Consider the following 24,838-nt stretch of genomic DNA (forward strand, 5'->3'; position numbering starts at 1 on the left):
CTTCATCTTAACCAAAAAAAAAAAAAAAATGTTTACAACAAGGATCATTAGTTAACTACTTTAGTTAACATGAAATAATAATGAACTTAATGTTAATCTTAACATTTACTAATACATTATTAAAATCAAAAGTTGTAGTTGTTAACATTAATGCACTGTGAAGTAACATGAACAAACAATGAACAGCTGTATTTTTACTAACTAATGTTAACAAAGACCATCAAATACAGTAACAAATGTATTGTTCATGTTAGTTAAAGGTGCCCTAGATTCAAAAATTGAATTTACCTCGGCATAGTTAAATAACAAGAGTTCAGGACATGGAAAAGACATACAGTGAGTCTCAAACTCCATAGTTTCCTCCATCTTATATAAATCTCATTTGTTTAAAAGACCTCAGAAGAACAGGCAAATCTCAACATAACACCGACTGTTACGTGACAGTCGGGGTGTACGCCCCCAATATTTGCATATGCCAGCCCATGATCGAGGCATTACACAAGGGCAGCCAGTATTAACGTCTGGATGTGCACAGCTGAATCGTCAGACTAGGTAAGCAAGCAAGGACAATAGCGAAAAATGGCAGATGGAGCAATAATAACTGACATGATTCATGATAACATGATATTTTTAGTGTATATTTTTAGTAGATATTTTTAAATTGTCTTTCTAAATGTTTCGTTAGCATGTTGCTAATGTACTGTTAAATGTGGTTAAAGTTACCATCGTTTCTTACTGTATTCACGGAGACAAGAGCCGTCGCTATTTTCATTTTTAAACACTTAAAGTCTGTATAATGCATAAACACAACTTCATTCTTTATAAATCTCTCCAACAGTGTAGCATTAGCCGTTAGCCACGGAGCATAGACTCAGACTCATTCAGAATCAAAGTAAACATCAAAATAAACACTGTACTTACACGATTAGACATGCTGCATGATGAACACTTTGTAAAGATCCATTTTGAGGGTTATATTAGCTGTTTGAACTTTTTTTTATGTTGTTTAAGGCAAGCGCGAGCTCTTGGGGCGTGGAGCACGAGAATTAAAGGGCCACGCACCCTGAATCGGCTAATTTCTAATTATGCCCTAAAAAATTAATTTAAAAAAATCTATGGGGTATTTTGAGCTGAAACTTCACAGACACATTCAGGGGACACCTTAGACTTATATTACATCTTTTAAAAAAGGTTCTAGGGCACCTTTAATAAATTAACTAATGAACCGTTTTGTAAATCATTACTATTAATACATTAATTGTTAACAAATTACCGGTTTGTTAACATCAGTTAACTATGTTAGTTAACATGAAGTAACAATGAAAAATACTACAGCATCTATATTAGTCAATGTTAGTTTCATCATTTACCAATACATTTTTAAAATCAAAAGTGCATTTAACAATGGATATTGCACTGTGTATGAACATGAATAACATTTAAGAAATATATTTTTACTAACATTAACAAAGATGTTAGTTACGCTTTTTTTGTAAGATGTTACATCCTACACCTTCCGTATACAAAAGTGTTTTGAATGGCGAGAGGCATTACACTTTCTTCGTAAGTTGAATACTGATGGATCCGAAATGGTCAATATTCATATTCATGCACTTTTATTAATATTTATGTTAATCGTTCTTGGCTTATGATTTATAAGTTTTACTTTTGCTTTCATATATTTATGTACTAATACTTTATATATTAATTCTTATCATATTTTTAAGTATTTACTTGTTATTGTACCCTTACGGTTATTTTATATTTAAGAGTATGATTGCTATGTTCAATTGTTCTTCAAGTGTTCTAGTGTGACAGGTCATGCTGACACGTTTGTGGTTAGACATTGGATGCCTGCCAAATACGGCAGAAGTGTTTTTCAGAATTATTGCTCATTTGAATCTGATCAAAATATGTCTGTTATTTTTCCTGATGACATTTAAAAGGGTAAGATTTGCAAAATTCCCCAAAGGGGGTCAAAACAACTCTTATATCTATTTTTGACACTAGACACTGGACTATTTTTGTCTATGACAAATGGGTAAAACCATTTAACCTTTTCTTTTAACAAAAACATCCGTTTGTGTGGGATGTAAATTTCCCTATATGCTCATGGTATAAAGCTGACCAGCTCATTGATAATTCAGCTTTTTTTCTCTCCTTTGCTCTCCTTGGCTTCTACTTGTCTCTTATCTGCAAATGTCTTAATTATTGCTCTTTTTGATCTTCATCTATTAGATACAATACTCTGGATTTTACAATACTCTAAATTTTATTATCAACTATTGACTAATACTTTATGATGGTTATTTTACCTTTTGGTTTTAAGTATTTTCATTATCGATTAAAGTTTGCGTGTGAGGCTAAATTTAATTGTAATGAATAAATAATTTTTCATCAACTTTATCTACTGCCTGGATCTCAATTTCACAAGTTTTTGCATCAAATACGGAAGGTGGTCTGGTGGAAGCTACGTATTTAACTTTATAACTTGTTAAATATGGATATTTTTCTTACATAAACGCATCACTTCAGTTCAGAAGGCCTTCATTTAGCCCCCTGGAGCTGTGTGGAGTATGTTTATGATGGATGGATGCACTTTCTTGAGCTTCAAACTCATTGACCCTGTTCACTGCAATTATAAAGCTTGGACACGTCAGGATATTTATTAATATAACTCTGATTATGCTCATCAGAAAGAAGAAAGTCATATATGCCTAGGATGGCTTGAGGGTGAGTAAATCTTAGGGTAATTTTCATTTTAAGGTGAATTAATCCTTAAAATAATATTCCTCACCGTTAAAATTAGCTAATGCATTTAGTAATGTTGACAGATGGAACCTTATTGTAAAGTGTTAATAAGAAGAGCTGCTGAAACGGTTAGATTTTGAAACTTGAATCTACAAATGAAGAAGAGGTTTTCACTTCTGTTAATTATTTTATGTTTTCACTTCTGTTAATTATTTTATGATGTGGATTTCATTCAAATGATTTTTCTGAATGTAGGTATTATAAATACAATTGATGCATTTTTTTTTTTTTTTCTGTAAGAAAAACATCTGCAGAGAACAAATATAAATTTACTAAGATGTTTTCTACACCCTTAAAGGGATAGTTCACCCAAAGATAAAAAAAATTGTCATCACAAGCTGTTCCAAACCTGTATGAATTTCTGTCTTTAACTCAACGCAAAAGAAGATATTTTGAAGAATGCGTGCAACCAAACAGTTGATGGTCCCCATTGACTTCCATAGTATTTTGTTTTCTCCATACTATGGAAGTCAGTCGGGACCATCAACTGTTTGGTTACACACATTGTTTGATACAGGGACGTGCACAGGAATTTTGAGGGGCAGTTGCTCTGACCTAAAAAATCAAAATCACGGGCTATATGAAGGACTGAGAATAACCGTGGTATAAGCGGAATAATTGACTCCGCTTCGAGTCGTGACCGAATCACCACCTCAGGTGTGCATTATTTTCCTAATAATTTAACGGCCCGTCGTCAATTATTCCTGACTTGAATCACAGCTTAAATAGTGTTTTGACATCGACAACCCAAGTGCGTTTTACCTCAAACTTGCGTCTAGTCAACTTTCTAAAGTAGCAATCGCTTCTCGGGTTGACATTATCACACTGACAAAATTATATTCAGAATTAAAAATATTTTTATACCACTTTTTAATGTGTGATTGTGTAAAGGTTTTCACGAGATACCAACCTTTCGCGAACTTGCTTCCAACACTCGTTCTCATGGAGGCGCGGTGTGCACGGAGGGGAGGGGCTGTGCGCGCGCGAGTATGTGATAGAGACGCGTGAGTGAGAGACGCAGGGAAATGAAATGCAGCTGAACGTTTGCTCTATGAAAGACAATGACAAAGACGAAAACTAAGGACATTTAATCTATAATTTTATTTTATTTTAGTTGGTTTTGCCAAACACACATTACAGTTTTGGTTAGTTATCGTTTTTTTGTAATGCCTCGTTTTTATTTTTATTTCAGTTAACGACGATGTTTTTTCCCACCTACTTTTCGTTTTTTTCGTTCGTTTTCGTTAACGATTATAATCTTACTCACCTTTCCGACAACGTTAAGTCGTCTCACCCGACAACCGCGACAATCTCCTTCTAGTGCCGCTCATGCAGGCTCAGCTCAGGTGCCGGTCGCGTGCAGCGCTGCAGCCACGTAAACAGACCCTGTGTCTCAATCAGCTCCCTAGCTCCCTAGGTCGTGAATCAGTATATAATGAAAGTGAATGTGGCTGATACCCTGATCAGTGCCCTGACTACTGAACTAGGGAACTGATTGAGACACACGCAGAGTTTGCCCTTCCCCTACTGACTTTCACTTTCGGACAGATGCCCGAATATGGAAGTGAATGAGGCTTTTTTATTTATTTATTTATTTATTTATTTTTTATCTAGGCCTACGTGAAATTCTGCATCCATTGTACGATTTTTTTTTTATTTTTTTTTTTCCACCTCGGAAGGGCAACGTGAGTCGAGAAGGGCATATGGGCAGTTGCCCGGGCAACCTGAGCAACCCCCCTGTGCACGTCCCTGGTTTGATATATCCTCTTTTGTGCTCCGCAGATGAAAGAAATTCAGGTTTGTTTGTAACAGCATGTGGGAGTGTAAATGATGACAGAATTTCCGTTTTTGGATGAACTATCCCTTTAATATGATCTGACAGAGCCTCTGTCCCTTGAACTCTTTAGCATAGACTCTCTTCATAAAAACATCAGAATTACTGTCTCAGGATTATGTTGACCACATTCTTGAGTGTAACACAATAGGCCCTTTACAAACTTGAAAGAGGGGAAAGTAAGCCCTCCAGTGGCTGCTGAGATAAAGCACAGAAGTCATGCTGAATATATTCTCATTTTAGGACATTTAGTCATCAGTGACAGCTCAGTGTTACGCTTTTGGAACAATAAATTGAATTATAATCTGACCCACTTTTGGCCTCTGTTAGTCCAGTCATCATTCACATTTATAAAACTTATGTTATTAACTTAGATTTATAAAACTTGTATATTAAACTTAAATTATTGTAGGTTCAATAATATGATCAATTCAATCAATGATGTTAAATAATATAATAAACTTGAATAAAACCAGTTAATTTAGATGTTACCATTTTTTCAGTGAATATGAGAGTGCTTGATCTCTAGATACAAAAGCGTTCTAGAGAAAAGTCCTACAGTAAAATGTATGTTATCTGCACCACAAGGTTTTCATTATGCAAATGTAACGACCAGCTAACATGACTATCAGCAATGCCTGCTCTGCACACAGAGGGAGTTTTTGGTGTTTAGTGGATGTTATGTTGGGGTTCTTCAGGAAGATGTTGGTGTCCATTTAATGGAATCTGACCTGCACATCAGTGACTGCTGAACCTTGTGACTAACAGGAATAAGCTACTGTCAGTTACTCTTGAAAAGTCTGCCTGTAGCAGACCTTGAAGGTATGTTATTATTATTTAATGTATTATTTGTATCCAGATGTACAGTTGCATGAAAAAGTATGGGAACCACTTGCAGAAAATGTGAATAATTTTAACAAAATAAGAGAGATCATACAAAATTCATAATCTTTTATGTAAAATATCTTACTCAGGACAGTACTAAATAAAGTACTGTCCTGAGTAAGATATTTTTTTTTATAAAAGATGTTTACATATAGTCCACAAGACAAAACAAACAAACAAAAAAGCTGAATTTATTAAAATAACCCTGTTCAAAAGTTTGTGAATCATTGATTCTTAATACTGTGTTTGGTTACCTGGATGATCCACGACTGTTTTTTGTTTTGTTTTGTTTTGTTTTGTTTTGTTTTGTTTTGTTTTGTTTTGTTTTGTTTTGTGATGGTTGTTCATGAGACCATTGTATGTCCTGAACAGTTAAACTGCCCAATGTTCTTCAAAAAAAAAAAAAGTCCAGGTCCTGCAGATTCTTCAGTTTTCAAGCATTTTCATATTTTAACCCTTTCCAGCAGTGACTGAATGATTTTGAGATCCAAATTGTCACTCTGAGGACAATTGAGGGCCTCAAACACAACTATTAAAAAAGGTTAAAACATTCACTGATGCTCCAGAAGGAAACACAATGCAATAAGAGGATAACAAGGGTAAAGATGTCCAAGTTTTTCTTATTTTGTTGAAATATATATATATTTTTTTTTCACCTCTGGGTCTTAATGCATCGTGGGGTTCAAATATGCAAAAAATCCTTGAAAACTGAAGAATCTGCAGGACCTAGGGGATTCATCTAAAGAACAGAGCTCAGTTTAACTGTTCAAGGGACTCTATCACTATCACAAAACAAAACAAAACAAAAAAACAGTTGTAGATCATCCAGGTAACCACACACAGTATTAAGAACCAATGGTTCCCAAACTTTTGAACGGGGTTATTTTAATAAATTCAGCTATTTTTTGTCTTGTGAACTATATGTAAACATTTATGTAAAATATCTTACTCATGACAGTACTAAATAAAAATAAAAAAACACGCATTTTTTATGATCTCTCTTATTTTGTTACAATTATTCACATTTTTACAGATTCTGCAAGGGGTTCCCATACTTTTTCATGCAATTGTATTTGTTTTATGGTTAACCAAGTAAAATGTAATGCTTTGTGATCACAGGGGACTGGCTTCAGTAATGGAAACAGACAGTATTATCACAGAAACTCAGATAAATAGATACCCAAAATATGAGAGAAGCGATGATGCTCAGTCGACGTCGAGTTCACGGATTGTTTGTGATGAATGTCGAAGAAAACTCAGAAGTTTGTTGCCGGTAAATTATAAAGAAGAAATTATAAAGCTGCTAAAACTGGCTGGACCAGTGGTGAGTGTGATTATTAAATTTACTTTGTCAGGAGATTTAGTGTTACTCAGTGATATCTAAATCAATTACAACCCCATTTCCGGAAGTTGGGACATTTTGTAAAATGCAATAAAATCAAAAATCTGTGATTTGTTAATACTCTTTAACCTTTATTTAACTGACAAATGTACAAAGAAAATATTTCCAATGTTTTTTCAATATTTTGTAAATATAAACAAATTTTGATGGATGCAACACACTCCAAAAAAAGTTGGGACAGAGGCATGTTTACCATTGTGTCACATCTACTTTTCTTTTAATTACACTTTTTAATCATTTGGGATTTGAGGATACTAATTGTTGCAGTTTTGCAAGTGGAAGTTTTACCCAATCTCACCTGATATAAGACAGCTTCTCAACAGTTCATGGTCATCGTTGTCTGATTCTCCTTATCAGATGGGCCATACATTTTCAATAGCAGACAGATAAGGACTGCAAGCAGGCGGTCAAGCACATCCACTCTACGGTGTAGAGTATCTAGAAACCACTCTGTTGTAGCACATGCAGAATGAGGCCTGACATTGTCTTGCTTTCCATGTCATCTTGATGGCAGTTTATGTTTCAGTATAATTCCAGTGTGACGCCACCACATCAACGATTCCTTCACACATATGCGAGTCAATCATGCCATTTGCCCTGATGCACCTCTATGCCATGACAGATGTTTGCTTTTGCACCTGACGCTGATGAAAGTCTGGATGGTCATTTTCATCTTTGGGACTGAGAACTCAATGTCCGTTTTTTCCAAAAACAATATATATATATATATAAACAAATGTGTATGTAAAATGTAATATATATATATATATATATATATATATATATATATATATATATATATATATTTTACAAAATACAATTAAGTTGGTCAGTGACAACATTGATAAACCTTTCTTAACTTTTGTCAGTTAAAAAAAAGGTTCAAGAGAATTAATAAATCACAGATTGTGGATTTTATTGCATTTTACAAAATTTAACTTTTCTGTAGATAAATTGTGTATTTTATTTACAATGTACCTTATAAGAAGAACTTTGCTAAGCCAAACAAATAATCTATATACAGTGTGTTATATATATATATATATATATATATATATATATATATATATATATATATATATATATATATATATATATATATATATATATATATATATATATATATATATATATATAAAATATACACACACACACACACACACACACACACACACACACACACACACACACACACACTCATACACACTCACCTAAAGGATTATTAGGAACACCATACTAATACTGTGTTTGACCCCCTTTCGCCTTCAGAACTGCCTTAATTATACGTGGCATTGATTCAACAAGGTGCTGAAAGCATTCTTTAGAAATGTTGGCCCATATTGATAGGATAGCATCTTGCAGTTGATGGAGATTTGTGGAATGCACATCCAGGGCACGAAGCTCCCGTTCCACCACATCCCAAAGATGCTCTATTGGGTTGAGATCTGGTGACTCTGGGGGCCATTTTAGTACAGTGAACTCATTGTCATGTTCAAGAAACCAATTTGAAATGATTCGAGCTTTGTGATATGGTGCATTATCCTGCTGGAAGTAGCCATCAGAGGATGGGTACATGGTGGTCATAAAGAGATGGACATGGTTAGAAACAATGCTCAGGTAGGCCGTGGCATTTAAACGATGCCCAACTGGCACTAAGGTGCCTAAAGTGTGCCAAGAAAACATCCCCCACACCATTATACCACCACCACCAGCCTGCACAGTGGTAACAACACTGTAAAAAATGACCGTGATTTTAACAGTAAAAGACTGTAAAAATGCTGCGGTGAAAAACGTCTCGGTTACGTGTGTAACCCTCGTTCCCTGAAGGAGGGAACGGAGACGTACGTCAGTAGTGACCGACGAATTGGGATATCGCTTAGAGAGCCCTATCAGCTTCGTGTAAACTAAAACAAGCCAATGGAATTGGCGTGCGATATTTGCATAATGCGCACCGCCCCCGACAGGTGTATATAAATAGGAAGCAGATGCAATCGCACTCTGTTTTTCGCTGAGGAGACAACTGGTGTCCGCGCTACAGCGAGGGTACAGAAACTGTGGCGACGGGACGTACGTCTCCGTTCCCTCCTTCAGGGAACGAGGGTTACACACGTAACCGAGACGTTCCCTTTCAGTCGGTCACGTTCGACGTACGTCAGTAGTGACCGACGAATTGGGATCCCAACTAAAGCGCCACAGTTACGAAACCCCTTCCAGTGCCCAGCGCAAGCTCAGCCGCCCATAGCACCGGCTGGCGGTGAAGGGGGCGAGCTTACACCGAGAGAGTCTACTGCTGTCTAACCACTACCCACTAAGTAAACTAGACACACTGGGGAAGCGAACCCGAAGGGACGCTGCGGAGACCACTACCTACCCAATGGGGGAGGAGTTTACGTGGGAATACACATATGGACTGGCCCGGGGGGCAGTACGCATATGGAGTCCCTGGGATGGCTCCACCTGGTTAGGGGGAGACTCATCTGACAGGTGACAGCAGAGCTGGCTCTGCTAAGGGAAAGACACGGACTCGGCCCGTAGGGAGTTTTAAACCGTGGAAAATACACATATGGGACCGCTCACGTAGAGGGGTCACGACATATGGGCCCCAGCCAACAGACAGCGTCAGCGACGGATGTAGGCCTGGCATCAGACACTCCGCAATGTCCGAGCCGAAGGGGGAGGCGGAGGAGCTCGACAGGGTTCGCCAAGCGGGGAACACGACTGGAGAGAAGTATGCACGTATCCGGCCAGTGGCGGGAATGGCATTGCAAGCCGACACTTAGAGTGGGTACAACACGTCTACCGACTAGTGGATGCGAGTACACGTGAAGATACCGGCTCTACACGTAGGCTATAAAACCTAGCGAACGTGTTGGGTGTCGCCCAGCCCGCAGCTCTACAAATATCTGTCAGCGAGGCGCCATGAGCCAGCGCCCAGGAAGAGGCCACCCCTCTGGTGGAGTGGGCTCTCAACCTGAGCGGGCAAGGCACGCCCTGGGAATCATACGCCAAGGCGATGGCATCCACTATCCAGTGGGCCATCCTCTGCTTGGAGACAGCCTTTCCCTTCTGCTGGCCTCCGTAACAGATGAAGAGCTGATCTGAGGTCCTGAAGCTTCGCGTTCTATCCACGTAAACGCGCAGAGCGCGGACGGGACAGAGCAAAGCTAGGGCTGGGTCTGCCTCCTCCGAGGGCAGCGCTTGCAGGTTCACTACCTGATCTCTGAAGGGAGTGGTAGGAACCTTGGGCACGTATCCAGGCCGGGGTCTCAGGATGACGTGAGAATCACCGGGCCCGAATTCTAGGCACGTTTCGTCGACCGAAAATGCATGCAGATCCCCTACCCTCTTCAGGGAAGCCAATGCAACCAGAAGAACCGTCTTAAGAGACAATAGTTTCAGGTCGACTGATTGCAAAGGCTCAAAGGGATGACCCCGGAGAGCTGTGAGAACCAGGGTCAAATCCCAAGAGGGTACGGAGGAAGGGCGAGGAGGATTTAATCTCCTCGCTCCCCTCAGGAATCTGACGATCAGATCGTGTTTCCCCAGGGACTTACCCTCAACTGCGTGGTGATGTGCGGCGATAGCGGCAACATACACCTTCAGGGTGGAGGGAGACAGCCTTCGCTCCAACCCTTCTTGCAGGAAGGAAAGCACGGATCCGACCGAACATGATCGGGGGTCCTCTCGGCGAGAGGCGCACCATTCGACGAACAGGTTCCACTTCAACGCATAGAGACTCCTAGTGGAAGGAGCTCTAGCGGAAGTGATGGTGTCTACAACCGCTTGCGGGAGATCACTCAGAACCTCCGCATCCCGTCCAGGGACCACACGTGGAGGTTCCATAGGTCGGGACGCGGGTGCCACAGGGTGCCCCGTCTCTGAGTCAGGAGGTCCTTCCTCAGAGGAATCGGCCAGGGAGGGGCTGTTGCGAGGAGAATGAGGTCTGAGAACCAGGTCCGAGTGGGCCAATACGGAGCCACTAACAGAACCTGCTCCCCGTCCTCCCTGACCTTGCACAGGAGTTGTGCGAGAAGGCTCACTGGGGGAAACGCATATTTGCGCAGACCCGGGGGCCAGCTGTGTGCCAGGGCATCCGTGCCGAGCGTGCCGCCGGTCAGGGAATAAAACCACTGGCAGTGGGCAGTTTCCGGGGAGGCAAACAGGTCTACCTGGGCCTCGCCGAAACGCTGCCAAATCAGCTGGACCGCCTGGGGGTGGAGCCGCCACTCGCCCGCAAGTGGAGGCTGCCGTGACAGCTCGTCGGCTGCACGGTTGAGCACACCTGGGACATGAGTGGCCCGAAGGGACCTCAGATACTTTTGACTCCACAACAAGAGATGGCGGGCGAGTTGCGACATGCGACGGGAGCGTAGACCACCTTGACGGTTGATGTACGCAACGGCCGCAGTGCTGTCTGAGCGGACTAGAACGTGCTTGCCTGACAACAGCTTCTTGAAGCGGGCCAGCGCAAGACGTACCGCTAGCAACTCGAGGCAATTGATATGCCAATGCAGCTGAGGCCCCGTCCAAAGACCTGCCACTGCATGCCCGTTGTACGTGGCCCCCCATCCCGTGGCAGAGGCATCTGTGGAGACCACAGCGTGCCTGGACACTTGTTCGAGGGGTACTCCGGCCCGCAGGAACGAAGGGTCCGACCACCGGACAAGGGTGCGACGGCAGCTCGGTGTCACGGGGACACGGAGCGTGCCGCACTGCCACGCCCATCTCGGGACCCGGCCGCGGAGCCAGTGTTGAAGCGGTCTCATATGAAGCAATCCGAGCGGCGTGACCGCGGCTGCAGATGCCATATGCCCCAGGAGCCTCTGAAAATCTTTCAGTGGAACCGCTGTCCTGCGCTTGAGCGAACTCAGGCAGTTCAACACCGACTGGACGCGCGCCTCGGTGAGACGCGCAGTCCGTGCAACCGAGTCTAGCTCGAGACCGAGATAAGAGATCCTCTGCCCGGGGGCGAGTTTGCTCTTGTCCCAGTTGACCCGAAGACCCAACCGGCTGAGGTGAGCTAAAACCATGTCCCTGTGTTCGCACAACTGCTCTCGCGAGCTGGCCAGGATCAGCCAGTCGTCGAGATAGTTGAGAATACGAACGCCCTGTTCCTTGAGGGGAACAATGGCCGCCTCCGCAACCTTCGTAAAGACGCGGGGTGACAGGGCCAGCCCGAAGGGTAGGACTTTGTACTGATATGCCCGACCCTCGAACGCAAACCGGAGGAAGGGTCTGTGTCGAGGCAGAATCGAGACATGAAAGTACGCGTCCTTCAGGTCTATTGCTGCAAACCAATCCCGGGGACGGACGCATTCGAAAATGCGTTTCTGCGTGAGCATCTTGAACGGCATCTTGTGAAGATACCGGTTCAGGACGCGCAGATCCAGGATTGGCCGTAGCCCACCACCCTTCTTTGGTACAATGAAGTAGGGGCTGTAGAACCCCGACTTCATATCGGCTGGAGGGACCGGCTCGATTGCATCCTTCGCCAGGAGGACAGCAATCTCCGCCCGGAGAACAGGTGCACTGTCCAACGACACCTGAGTGAAGTGGACACCCCTGAAAACCGGGGGACGCCGGGCGAACTGAATCGCATAGCCGAGTCTGATAGTGCGAATGAGCCAGCGGGACGGGCTGGGAAGCGTGCTCCACGCCTCCAGACTCCGAGCCAGCGGGACCAAAGGCACCACAGACGCACCGGGGGTGGGGCAGCAAGGCAGAGAGGGACCCGACTCGGACGGCATGGGAGCGGCCCGGAGTGAGGTCGGACTCTGCGAGGCAGCAGTGCGAATGGGAGACGGCGCACGGGACGCGGTCTGCGCCACCACACTGTCGCCTACTGGCGAAATGGGAGGGGGTTGCGAGTGGCGAGGCGGGGCCTGGCACACTGGCAAACGCGCCCTCTTGTGACCTGGAGTTTGAGGAAACTGCTCTTTTTGTGGCAAAGTGGGTACCGCTGGACTCCGGAGAGCCAGCGGCGGTAGATGGACAGACGCCACAAAATCCCCCCGGCCCTCCTCCGGGGGTGGGAGAGCAGATGGAATACTCTCCCGAAGGGCAGGAACCTTCCGCTCCAGGTCGCCCGTCTCAGGGCCGAGTTTTCCCCGACCGCTTGCCACCTGGCTTGGCAGAGACGGGCTGGGCACCACGTCCGCGACCGGCACCCTGCTGTTTGGCTGGTGTAGGCTGCTGCTTTGCCGACTTAGCAGGGGCGGAGGAAGACGCAGGCGGGCGCCCTCGGCGACGAGCGGGCTGAGGCTGAGCCACGGGCGGCTGGGTGGAGGCAGCAGCGGACCGCCGTGGCATGACATGTCTGATAGCCTCAGCCTGCTTCTGTGCAGCGGAGAACTGTTGGGCACAGCTCTCCACCGCGTCGCCGAAAAGGCCGACCGGAGACACGGGGGAATCCAGGAACCGATGTTTGTCGGTCTCCCTCATGTCTGCCAAGGTCAGCCAGAGGTGGCGTTGCCGGACTACCAGAGTAGACATCGCCTGGCCAACAGAACGCGCTGTCACCCTCGTTGCCCGGAGGGCAAGGTCAGTGGCAGCGCGCAGCTCCCCAAGCAGCTGTTGGTCAGGACCTTCCTGGGGCATCTGCGACAGCGCTTTTGCCTGATAGACCTGCAAAAGGGCCATCGCGTGCAGGGCAGAGGCAGCCTGCCCACAGGCACTGTAAGCTTTCTCAGTCAGACCGGCTGAGAATTCACAGGCCTGGGACGGGAGACGCGGCTCACCGCGCCCGCCAGCGGCCGTTGGACACAACTGCATCGCAACAGACCGCTCGACTGGCGGGAGCTTCGCGTACCCCCTGGCTTCCCCGCCGTCCAGGGAGGTGAAGGCGGACGAGGGACCAGGCCCTGTACGAGCCCCATACGGAGCTTGCCAAGACCTGGTCACCTCATCGTGTACTTCCGGGAAGAAAGGCATTGGGGCGGGACGCTGGATTTGACCAGCGCGACCCCCCCCAAGTACCAATCGTCCAACCGAGATGGGCCGGGACAGGGTGGAGGGTTCCACTCAAGCCCGACGCACAAGGCGGCCCGGGAGAGCACAGCCGTGAGCTCGGGATCCGACTCGGGCCACGCTACCGTCCCGGGCGGCAGCGCGTCCGGATCTTCCTCCCCCGAGGACTCAGGCTCACCTTCCGATGCAGCAGTCGACATCCGATCCGCCGCCGGCACACCAAAGGTAACGGCTGGACAGTCCGTAGAGGGCCCAGCGGAAACCAACGGTGGCACGATGGGTTGCGGTGCTGATGAGGCGGCAGGGGCCCGAGGAGCGTTTCCGCTCGGCGGGGAAGCCCTGACCGTAAGCCTCAGGTCACCCTTCCTATACACCGCCGAACCGTCATTCCGGCCCGGGCCGGAAAAAACGGTCGAACGGGGCACAGGGGAGGGGGCCCCCGCTTCCTGAGACTTCAGGAAGGAGAGTCTCGACCTCAGCACCGCGATAGTCATGTTCCCGCAATGGGAACATGAACCATTCACAAAAGCTGCTTCAGCGTGCTGAATGCCCAAACACGAGATGCAACGATTGTGCCCATCAGCAGGGACCAGGGAACGACCGCACCCATTAACGCACAGACGAAATGACATACTGTCAGGGTTCGTCTGTAAAGCTCTTTTAGAAGGGGAAAACAGTCAACTCGCTCGTGCCGAAGCACACAGGGAGTGACGCGATGTGCCAGGTACACCACTCCCTGGACACACCGAGGAACCGGCCCAAATCGCAACACACACACTTTCACTCTAGGCGTGTGCTGTGAAAACAGCAGTTGAGAGCTATAGCTCGGATCCTCGGGAGCTCGCGACCTCGCTGTAGCACCGTTACACCGGCACACACGGCTTGCTGTGAATCCTCTTCGAGGCAGTTTAGTTCACACAAACAGTCTTCTTAAACAGGACACCACTGAATGGCTCCGAAGCGAAAGACAGAGTGCGATTGCATCTGCTTCCTATTTATATACACCTGTCGGGGGCGGTGCGCATTATGCAAATATCGCACGCCAATTCCATTGGCTTGTTTTAGTTTACACGAAGCTGATAGGGCTCTCTAAGCGATATCCCAATTCGTCGGTCACTACTGACGTACGTCGAACGTGACCGACTGAAAGGGAACTGTTAATTGGTTTACAGAAAGTTTCCGTACTATATACGGTGAATAACTAATAGATCTAACGGTACATTTAATGTAATTTTACGGTAAAATACCGTTAAATTCACAGTTTTTGAAAGTGAAAAATAACAATTCATTGTAAAATTTACAGTGAAAAACCGTAAATTGACATTCCCACAATTCCCTGCGTGACACTTCACATTTGATATATTTTTGTTGAAATAACTCTGTTTCTTCTTAGTTTTTGTCATTTTTTTTCTAATCAGTTATGTACATTAGGGTTTTATGTTACATCTAATGTTGTTAAATTAATGTTTATTGCATTTTTAAAATTTCATGCATGTTACCATGATGGTGTTTAGTGTGTGTGTGAATGACACTGTGTGCTCCTTCTATATATTAGTATTGTCCTCCTCAGCTTGTGGAAAAGCTGCTTGTGATGAACTTTGATTCATCATGTGACTCTTATCACCACTGTGTTTGGTGATTGTCAGTGTATTATAAAGATACAAAACAGATATTAGTACTTCATTAGGTTGGTAAATTAACATTATATCAGTTAATGAAATATGTTATTTTACCGTAAATTTTACTGGGATTTTTTTTACAGTGTACTGAAATCCAATGTTAAATATACATATTTAAAATGTAAAATTCACATGTAACTCCGTAAGTATGTTTACGGTTTGATGTCATTTTTACAGTATTGTTCTGGTAACCACAGCTGCCGGTATTTTTCCGTAGAAACAACGGGATTTTTTTTTACAGTGAAGGCATGATGGATCCATGTTCTCATTCTGTTTAATTCTGACTCTACCATCTGAATGTCTCAACAGAAATCGAGACTCATCAGACCAGGCAACATTTTTCCAGTCTTCAACTGTCCAATTTTGGTGAGCTTGTGCAAATTGTAGCCTCTTTTTCCTATTTGTAGTGGAGATGAGTGGTACCCGGTGGGGTCTTCTGCTGTTGTAGCCCATCCGCCTCAAGGTTGTGCGTGTTGTGGCTTCACAAATGCTTTGCTGCATACCTTGGTTGTAACGAGTGGTTATTTCAGTCAAAGTTGCTCTTCTATCAGCTTGAATCAGTCGGCCCATTCTCCTTTGACCTCTAGCATCAACAAGGCATTTTCGCCCACAGGACTGCCGCATACTGGATGTTTTTCCCTTTTCAGACCATTCTTTGTAAACCCTAGAAATGGTTGTGCGTGAAAATCCCAGTAACTGATTGTGAAATACTCAGACCGGCTCGTCTGGCACCAACAACCATGCCACACCCAAAATTGCTTAAATCACCTTTCTTTCCCATTCTGACATTCAGTTTGGAGTTCAGGAGATTGTCTTGACCAGGACCACACCCCTAAATGCATTGAAGCAACTGCCATGTGATTGGTTGATTAGATAATTGCATTAAATTGAACAGGTGTTCCTAATAATCCTTTAGGTGAGTGTATATATATGACCAATTTGGAGCAGATGTCAGTTACGTCACTTAAAACAGCCATAACAATGGAGGAAAATGGGCAAAGTTCACAGAATAGGATAAAAAAAAAATATATATATATATATATATATATATTGTGTCAGAATCAGAATACAAAAAATTCAAGGTCTTCATTTTTATAGAATACTGTCATTGAAGCTCAAAGCAGACATTTATGTTACAAGTCACAGACTGGACTGATGAAACCTGTAATGATTAGTCTACAATTAATTTGATGTAAACTGTAGGTCTGCATAATATTTACATATGCAGTTCATAGGGGACATACTTACTATAGTAATAACTTATAAATTATGCATAATTACAAGTAACTAACCCTAAACCAAACCCTAACCCTAACTCTATAGTAAGTACATTAATAGTACTTATTTAATGTAACTATGGCACTGTAAAATAAAGTGTACATATTTAAACCCACAATTCTGAGGGCCAAAAAGTCAGAATTGCGGGATATAAACTTGCAATTATGTGGAAAAAAGACAGAATAACGAGTATATCTCACAATTCTGTTTTTCCTTCAAAGAATTTTGCGATATAAACTTGGATTTGTAAGAAAAAGTCAGAATTGTGAGATATAAACTCAAAATGAACTTTTATTATTATTATTCTTTTATTCCATGGCTTCCATATGCTGCTACTGCAGAGCTGTCATTTTCTGCCACCAAGTAGGCCCCACCCACAAATATGTCATCGCTGTTTGCAAATACAAAATAGGTCTCTCTCTCTCTCTCTCTCTCTCTATGTATATGTGTATATATATATATATATATATATATATATATATATATATATATATATATATATATATATATATATATATCATTAATACAATTTTTTTAATCAATTAAAGTCTATTTAATGAATTTTTTACTGAAATTTGGAAAACAAATTGTTATTATTACTGTTGAATGTTTCCCCTTTTAATGCAGTTTATATCTCAGCTGATGATCTTTCTGATCAGCTTCATCAGCACTGTGTTCTGTGGGCACTTGGGGAAAACTGAACTGGCTGGTGTGGCTCTGGCTATTGCTGTGAGTTCAAAAAATAACTTCATTATTGTGGCGTTCATTAAAACACCCATTGCCTTGCCTGTAAATACATCCTTTTGGCTCACAGGTTATTAATGTGACTGGCATCTCCATCGGCTCTGGATTGGCATCTGCATGCGATACACTCATCTCTCAGGTATGATAGTGAATGTTCAGTAATGTGAGTGTTATTTGTGCTCAGGTGTCATTTGAATTGAATTGTGTCCTGCAGACGTTTGGGAGTAATAATCTGAAGAGGGTGGGTGTGATACTGCAGAGAGGGATTCTCATCCTCCTGTTGGCCTGTTTCCCCTGCTGGGCGCTGCTCATCAACACAGAGCCAATCCTGCTGGCTGTCCGGCAGAATCCCAGTGTGGCCAGGTCTGACACATTCAACACACATTAAATAATGTTCCTGTTTAGCAAAACTTACCTGAATCAGCTGATAAAATCTGTTGTCAACATATTGTGATCGATAAAATGATGTAAATACTGTAAAGTAACATGATGTCATGTCATTTAGACATGTGGCAGTCACATAAAGTCAGTGTCTGTGGAGTTTCTTTAACTGTGTTGTTTCTCTTTCTCTCAACAGTCTGTCACAACTCTATGTAAAAATATTCATGCCTGCTCTGCCTGTGAGTGACACCTTTTAGCACACCATCATTCACATTTAGAATATCAAAACAAATCTGATGGATTTTACTGCAAATACTGTAACATTATTTTTAAAAAATACAGCTTAAACATATTCAAAAACTTTCTTCAGGATCTTATTTAAAATATTGCTAGCTGATAGTTTATCTAACACTAATATTAAACTTCCTCATATGTATACAGTTTAAAAGTTTGGGATCAATTTTTTATTTATTTTTTTTTGGAAAGAAATTAATACTTTTATTCACCAAGAACACATTAAACTGATTAAAAGTGACAGTAAAGACATTTATGATATTACAAACCATTTATATTTCAAATAAATGCTGTTCTTCTGACATTTCTATTTATCAATGAATCATTAAAAATGCATTATGATTTCCACAACAATATTAAGCAGCACAACTGTTTTCAACTTTGATAATTACAAGAGATGTTTCTTGAGCCCCAAATCAATATTAGAATAATTTCTGAAGTATCATGTGACACCGAAGATTGGAGTAATGGCTGATGAAAATTCAGCTTTTCCATCACAGGAATAAATTTTATATATATATATATATATATATATATATATATATATATATATATATATATATATATATATATATATATATATATAGGCATTTATTAGACATATATTTAGACATATATATATATTTAGACATAATTATTCAGACATTTTTTATATTTTTCATATATTTTTACTAGTGGGTGCAGGAAACTATAGTTCATTTATGTGAGTGAGGATAGCAAAAAACTGTGACATATTATACCCAAAAATGCTTCATACAGTGGATTACCAGTAAAATTACTAAAAATTTGGAACCAAAAATTAATCAGAAACTTTGACCAGTCCATGTTTGCTTAAGTGTTATCTGACATAATTAAGATTAATTATTTCTGACATATTTTAACTCTGAGAATATATATATATATATATATATATATATATATATATATATATATATATATATATAAAACATCTTTCAAAACATTTAAAATGTCTTTGAAGGGACAGTTCACAAAAAAATGAAAATTCTGTCATCATCTATTCAAAGCTTATGCTGCTTTAAATCTATAAGGTTTTCAGTGAATAACTCCTTAAATTTCACTCTGTAACTCCCGCAAAGAAAAAGCATGGGAAAAAAAAGGTTTGGAATGACATGAGAGTGAGTAAATAATGACAGACTTTTTCTTATTTCCTATTTTATCTTCAGGCTGCCTTTATGTATCAGCTGCAGGGATTGTATCTTCAAAATCAGGTAACCTCCATTTTGTTTATGCATTCATGACTTTATATTGTATTTAAGTTGCACATTGAATGTTTTATGCTTTCCTCGGGAAACAAACTCATGACTTTGGTGTTGCAAGCGCCATGCTCTGCTGTTTGAGTATATCTTGCTGTGATGCGGAAGGTCTGTTTTTGTTTGTATATTTGTTTAGGGTATTATTTGGCCTCAGGTCATCACAGGAACAGCAGGGAACATCCTCAACATTTCAATAAACTACATCTTTCTTCATCTGCTTGATCTTGGTGTGGCGTAAGAAGCTTTCTAGATTCAGTTTATCTCATATTTAAAGACCATATTTTCTTGTTTTCTTCATTCGCCTCTTATTTGTATGTTACCCTGATGTGTTCACAGAGGATCTGCTGCTGCAAATGCAATTTCCCAGTATTCCTTGGCTGTGATTCTCTATGTGTACATCCAATGTATGGGCCTGCATAAAGCCACCTGGGATGGTGAGTCTCTGCTGTTCAATTCTGCAGAGGTCCGTTTTCTCATTCAGCATCCTAAAAAGGCCTGACAGCACTCCTGTGAAAACCTTTGAATTTTCTAGTTTGATTGGACAGTCCACATGACTAGTTTCCTCATATTCAATTGGTGTCATATCATATGACATGAATAATAGAATAAAATTGGCTTAAATTCAGGTATTTAATTATGTTGTTAATTTTTATTTGTCCCTTGTATCCGGCTGATATTTGTCTGCCTCACACATACCATTAGGCTGGTCTCGTGACTGTCTGCAGGAATGGGGAGCCTTCATTTACTTGGCTCTTCCCAGCATGCTCATGCTTTGTGTGGATTGGTGGACATTTGAAATTGGTGGATTCCTGGCAGGTTTGCAAACTATCCATGTATTTATTTAATCTATTTTCTTTCATGTCATAACAATATTGGACATAAATGATTAATATTAGGGTATTTTATGTCCTTTTTTTCCTTAATTTTATTGCAGGACTCATCAGTGAGGTTGAGCTGGGCGCTCAGTCTGTCATCTATGAACTGGCCAGCATTATGAATATGGTACTAACAGTGTAATATGGTCTGATTTGACCTGGTTTTGCCTAGTAGCATGTGTTCCTGAATCAACCTTTTTTGCCCTGGAAACAAACCCTATCCTTAACTTTATCCATAAAATACTTCTAAAATAAGAAAAAAATTGTCTTGATCAAAATAATGTTTAAGTACCTTTTTTTTTTTTTTTTTTTTTCTCCCCACCCTAAACTTAGATTATTTGAACCACCTGCTGTTTCACATCTGAGAGATTACTATTACTATTGTTGTTTTTACACACACATCATTGGGTTTCTGGCACTTTGTACATTTACGGCAAAGTCATTCTTAACAGAATATGAGGGTTAATGTATGATGCCTCTTGCAAATAGTAATTTGTTTCCCAGTTGAGAGACCAGAGTTCAACATTTAATCCCACTCAGGGGCCAAACCCTCAATTTCCATATCTCTGGTCGGGAATGATAAATTGAGTCAGAAGATCCCTCCAGTGGGAAATCTCCCATGGAGAGCCATCCAGGAGAGACATCAGATCCAAGAACCAAACTTTGACTGGCCAGAACTGAACTGCTTATAGAGGACGAACCCCATCCTGGTGAGCCTTCTCTAAATCTCCCGGGAGCCTCGGCCACGTCTGAACCATGATATCCAACCCCAACGGAACTGGATGCATGAGGGAGAACCAGAACGGACAGTGTCCAACAAATCCACTTCTGCCTGACTGAACCTCCTACAAATCAACTTCACCATTTCTGGGTGGAGTCTGCATTACCTGGACCTCAGCCCCTGCCTCAACAGAATGTCTGCTCCCCAATTTAGGTGCCCAGGGATGTAAACTGTCCTCACAGAGAGCAGCTTGCTTTGTACCCAGAAGACGATCTGGTGAGCCAATCTGCAAAGAGGGCATGACCACAGACCCTCCTGGTGATTTATGTATGAGACAGTGTGTTGTCTGAGTAGACAAGGACATGGTGGCCTCTGAGATCCAAGAGGAAGTAGCGGCCGTCTAGGACTGCAATCCAGCCCATGAAGGAAGTGTCTGTCATTAGTATTTTGTGATGACAGGATGCCCCTAGCACAGGACCTTGGGCCAAGAACCAAGGCTTCTTCCACATAAGAATGCAAAGGCATCTGCACGTAACCCCTTGGTCTTAGGAAATCCCCTAAAGCCCGAAACACACCAAGCCAACAACGACGAACTAGTGGCAACGAAAGCAGACTGCAGGGCTGGCTCACGTCGGCAGCGTCTGGGTCCAAAGTTACCCTGACACACCAAACTGATGCTCGACACCTGATGACCAAGTAGCAGGTCCGTTCTGTGCCTGCATAAGACAAAATGCCTTTCTGTACCAGCAGGTGGCAGTAGCTGAACAGCCAATGAGAATGATCAGATGGCCTGACTGACCGACGAGCTCCGACTCTGATTCAACATGTCGAAACGGATGAAAAAAAGCTGACGAGGACCAACTTCAGCCAGCGGTGTGGAACACACTGAGAAAGCTTAGTCGGATGATGAACAAAAACTGCCTAATGGCCAACCATTGGCTTAGTGTGTTCCAGGCTTTAGTCTTGAGCCACCACTGCAATGGTCTCATGTGAAGAAGGCCCAAAGTAATCATGTTGGACACAGCTGCCATGAGTTCCAACAGTCTCTGAAACTGTTTTACAGTTCTACCAGAAAGACTCTGGGAGGTAACATAACGCGACAACCATTTATTAACAATCAGCAAGCAAAATGTTGTAAGAAAGTTCGTAGCTCAGATCCTAAAGGGTTGCGGACTCTGCATTTCCTGCCTGAAGATGAAGGCAGGGGCATAGCCGCACCCCCAGGGAGGTATGGACAGGGACCATCTTGGTGGTGGTGGGGAGGATGGAGGTGAAGGTTTGTGTCAGCATCTGCGGACTCAAACATGTGTCAGCAATCTTATATACTCCAAGTGTAAGATAATGATTGATTAACTCTAAACTAATTGGTGATGTAACATTGAGTCTTCCTAGCAGAACTTACGCTAGAGCTTTCATTTCTACCAGAAAGACTCGGGGAGGTAAGATAACGCGACAACCATATTTATTAACAATCAGCAAGCAAAATCTTGTAAGAAAGTTCTTTGGCGTAGGCCCCGTCCGTAGCTCAGATCCTAAAGGGTTGCAGACTCTGCATTTCCTGCCTGAAGATGAAGGCAGGGGCATAGCCGACCCCCAAAAATGATGGAGAATTATCCCACCAGACAGAGCCTAGCCCCAACCCCCAAGAACTGTGAGAGGAAATATATACCCATCAGTGGTGGATCTTGCAGTTTCTGAAACAGAGATAAAAAATTAATTAAACATGAAAAGACTATAATGCTTTGAGCGGCGACAACGGCAAACCTAGGCCACACATACACGATAGGCTTGAACAGCAACAACGGCCACGTTAGGCCACACATACACAATAGGCTTGAGCGGCGACAACGGCCATGTTAGGCCACACATGCATGATAGGCTTGAGCAGCAACAACAGCAAACCTAGGCCACACATACACGATAGGCTTGAACGGCGACAACAGCCACGTTAGGCCACACATACACGATTGGCTTGAACGGCGACAACGGCCATGTTAAGCCACACATACACGATAGGCTTGAACGGCGACAACGGCCATGTTAGGCCACACATACACGATAACCTTGAACGGCGACAACGACCACGTTAGGCCACATAGACACGATAACCTTGAACAGGATAAAACACCCCCACCACCAGTATTTGCAAAAAAAATACCTGATTAATGATTGAGTTGGAACACAGCAGTCCTCTCCATCTGCTGTTAGGAGAATTTAAACCACTGCATTGTAAATGGAAGGCAGATATTTTGATTAAATAAATAGAAGGTATATAGTGTTTAAAGAAAAGACTTCTTAAAGCACGAGTACTGAAATTCGATATGCTTGGGTTTAACACCCACTAATGGCTTGATAGAACTTGGGCGACAGGACTTCATCTAGCCGACAGACCTGCTAAGAGAACCCCCAAAAGAAAGTTAACCAGATAGCATGACAGATAAGTACAAGAACACTAAAAATAGATAGATAAAAGACTGAGACATTGCAGAAGGGAAAAGCTTCAACTGATAACACTCTACAATCCAACCTTAGCTAGCTATTGAAATTCTGCAAAAGCTAGCAACCTTTGCAAAAGGATAACGTTAAAAGCTGTATGATGTGTAGTGGCATACAACATATGTAGTCATGACAAGCAAACTTTGCAATAAAGGAAAATCGGAGGAATTATCAATAACAGCGTGCGTTGCATCACATTTTGATTTGTCAAATACTGACCTGTATGAGTAGTATTTCAGCGCTTGCAAGCATCTCAGTAGAATGAATCGTCATCGTTCTTTTAGCTAACCCCTGGAACTCACATGGCACCGATATCAGTCTCTTGTTCGCAATCGCGCCCGCGATTTCACACAGAGATTGTACCTTGACACATATTAGGATATACATTTTATGTGAAGACTATGCAGTGTTATTTAACTTTTAAATTATTCGTTTCCTGCGATGATCTGTGTGTGTGTGTGTGTGTGTGTGTGTGTGTGTGTTGCTTTAAGGTTTAAACTATGATTGGGGTTTTCCCCGAGCCTTGCAACGATAGAGCCGATCACACCATTCTTTGTTTTATACTTCTTAAATGAATGGTAGGCTACCTGAGTCATGTGGATCATTAACATACTAGAAGTTACAATGCAAACGAGCACGACGAGCGCTCACGTTGAACACTTAATTTCACACTTAATCAACATCAAATCGACATCAGAGTGCAAAAACGATGAAAATAAATGCTGATTTGTACTGATACCGTGAGAATGGTGAAGATTGCAGCTGTGTCTTTGAAGATAACTGAATTAAATAGGAAAGCAAATACAATCCGTGAAGCGAGGACCTGCATACTTCTGAATTGAATGGGATTTCTCTCTCATTGCCACGACAGCTCGATGAATGTTTAATGTTGATAGGCTGTCATAAATAACACATAAATGATTTTTAGAAAAAATTTTTTTTTTTATAAAAGTAGTACATCGAACTAACATTTTCTGTGATTATTTAGATAATCACGTATAGTATGTGGATACATCATGAGAGGAATATGGCGGTTCATTGGAGCTTAAGTTTTAGATAAAACTACATCAGTAATTTAATAGATAACGATAAAGTCAGACTGGATTTTTAAACGAGCTATATCCCGCGCCGGAAGTCAAGGTTTGCGTCAGCATCTGCGGACTCAAACATGTGTCAGCAATCTTATATACTTCAAGTG

General features: G+C 42.3%; 1 protein-coding gene across 6 annotated transcripts in view; it reads left to right on the forward strand.

Moving 5' to 3' along the window:
• Positions 1 to 2,672: 2,672 nt before the first annotated feature.
• Positions 2,673 to 24,838, forward strand: part of LOC125243173 (multidrug and toxin extrusion protein 1-like) — a 50,722-nt gene continuing 28,556 nt past the window's right edge. The window contains exons 1-13 of one of the 6 annotated variants that reach the window (XM_048152590.1): positions 2,673 to 2,733; positions 5,299 to 5,467; positions 6,650 to 6,854; positions 15,887 to 15,943; positions 17,483 to 17,584; positions 17,670 to 17,738; positions 17,814 to 17,962; positions 18,177 to 18,219; positions 19,459 to 19,503; positions 19,685 to 19,782; positions 19,885 to 19,982; positions 20,251 to 20,364; positions 20,483 to 20,550. In XM_048152590.1, the coding sequence (XP_048008547.1) occupies positions 6,666 to 6,854; positions 15,887 to 15,943; positions 17,483 to 17,584; positions 17,670 to 17,738; positions 17,814 to 17,962; positions 18,177 to 18,219; positions 19,459 to 19,503; positions 19,685 to 19,782; positions 19,885 to 19,982; positions 20,251 to 20,364; positions 20,483 to 20,550 (1,032 nt within the window). In that variant the 5' untranslated portion in view covers positions 2,673 to 2,733; positions 5,299 to 5,467; positions 6,650 to 6,665. The other 5 variants (XM_048152592.1, XM_048152591.1, XM_048152593.1 and 2 more) reach the window with 5 other exon arrangements.

This window comes from Megalobrama amblycephala, linkage group LG13 (genome assembly GCF_018812025.1).
Source record: "Megalobrama amblycephala isolate DHTTF-2021 linkage group LG13, ASM1881202v1, whole genome shotgun sequence".
NCBI lineage: Eukaryota > Metazoa > Chordata > Actinopteri > Cypriniformes > Xenocyprididae > Megalobrama > Megalobrama amblycephala.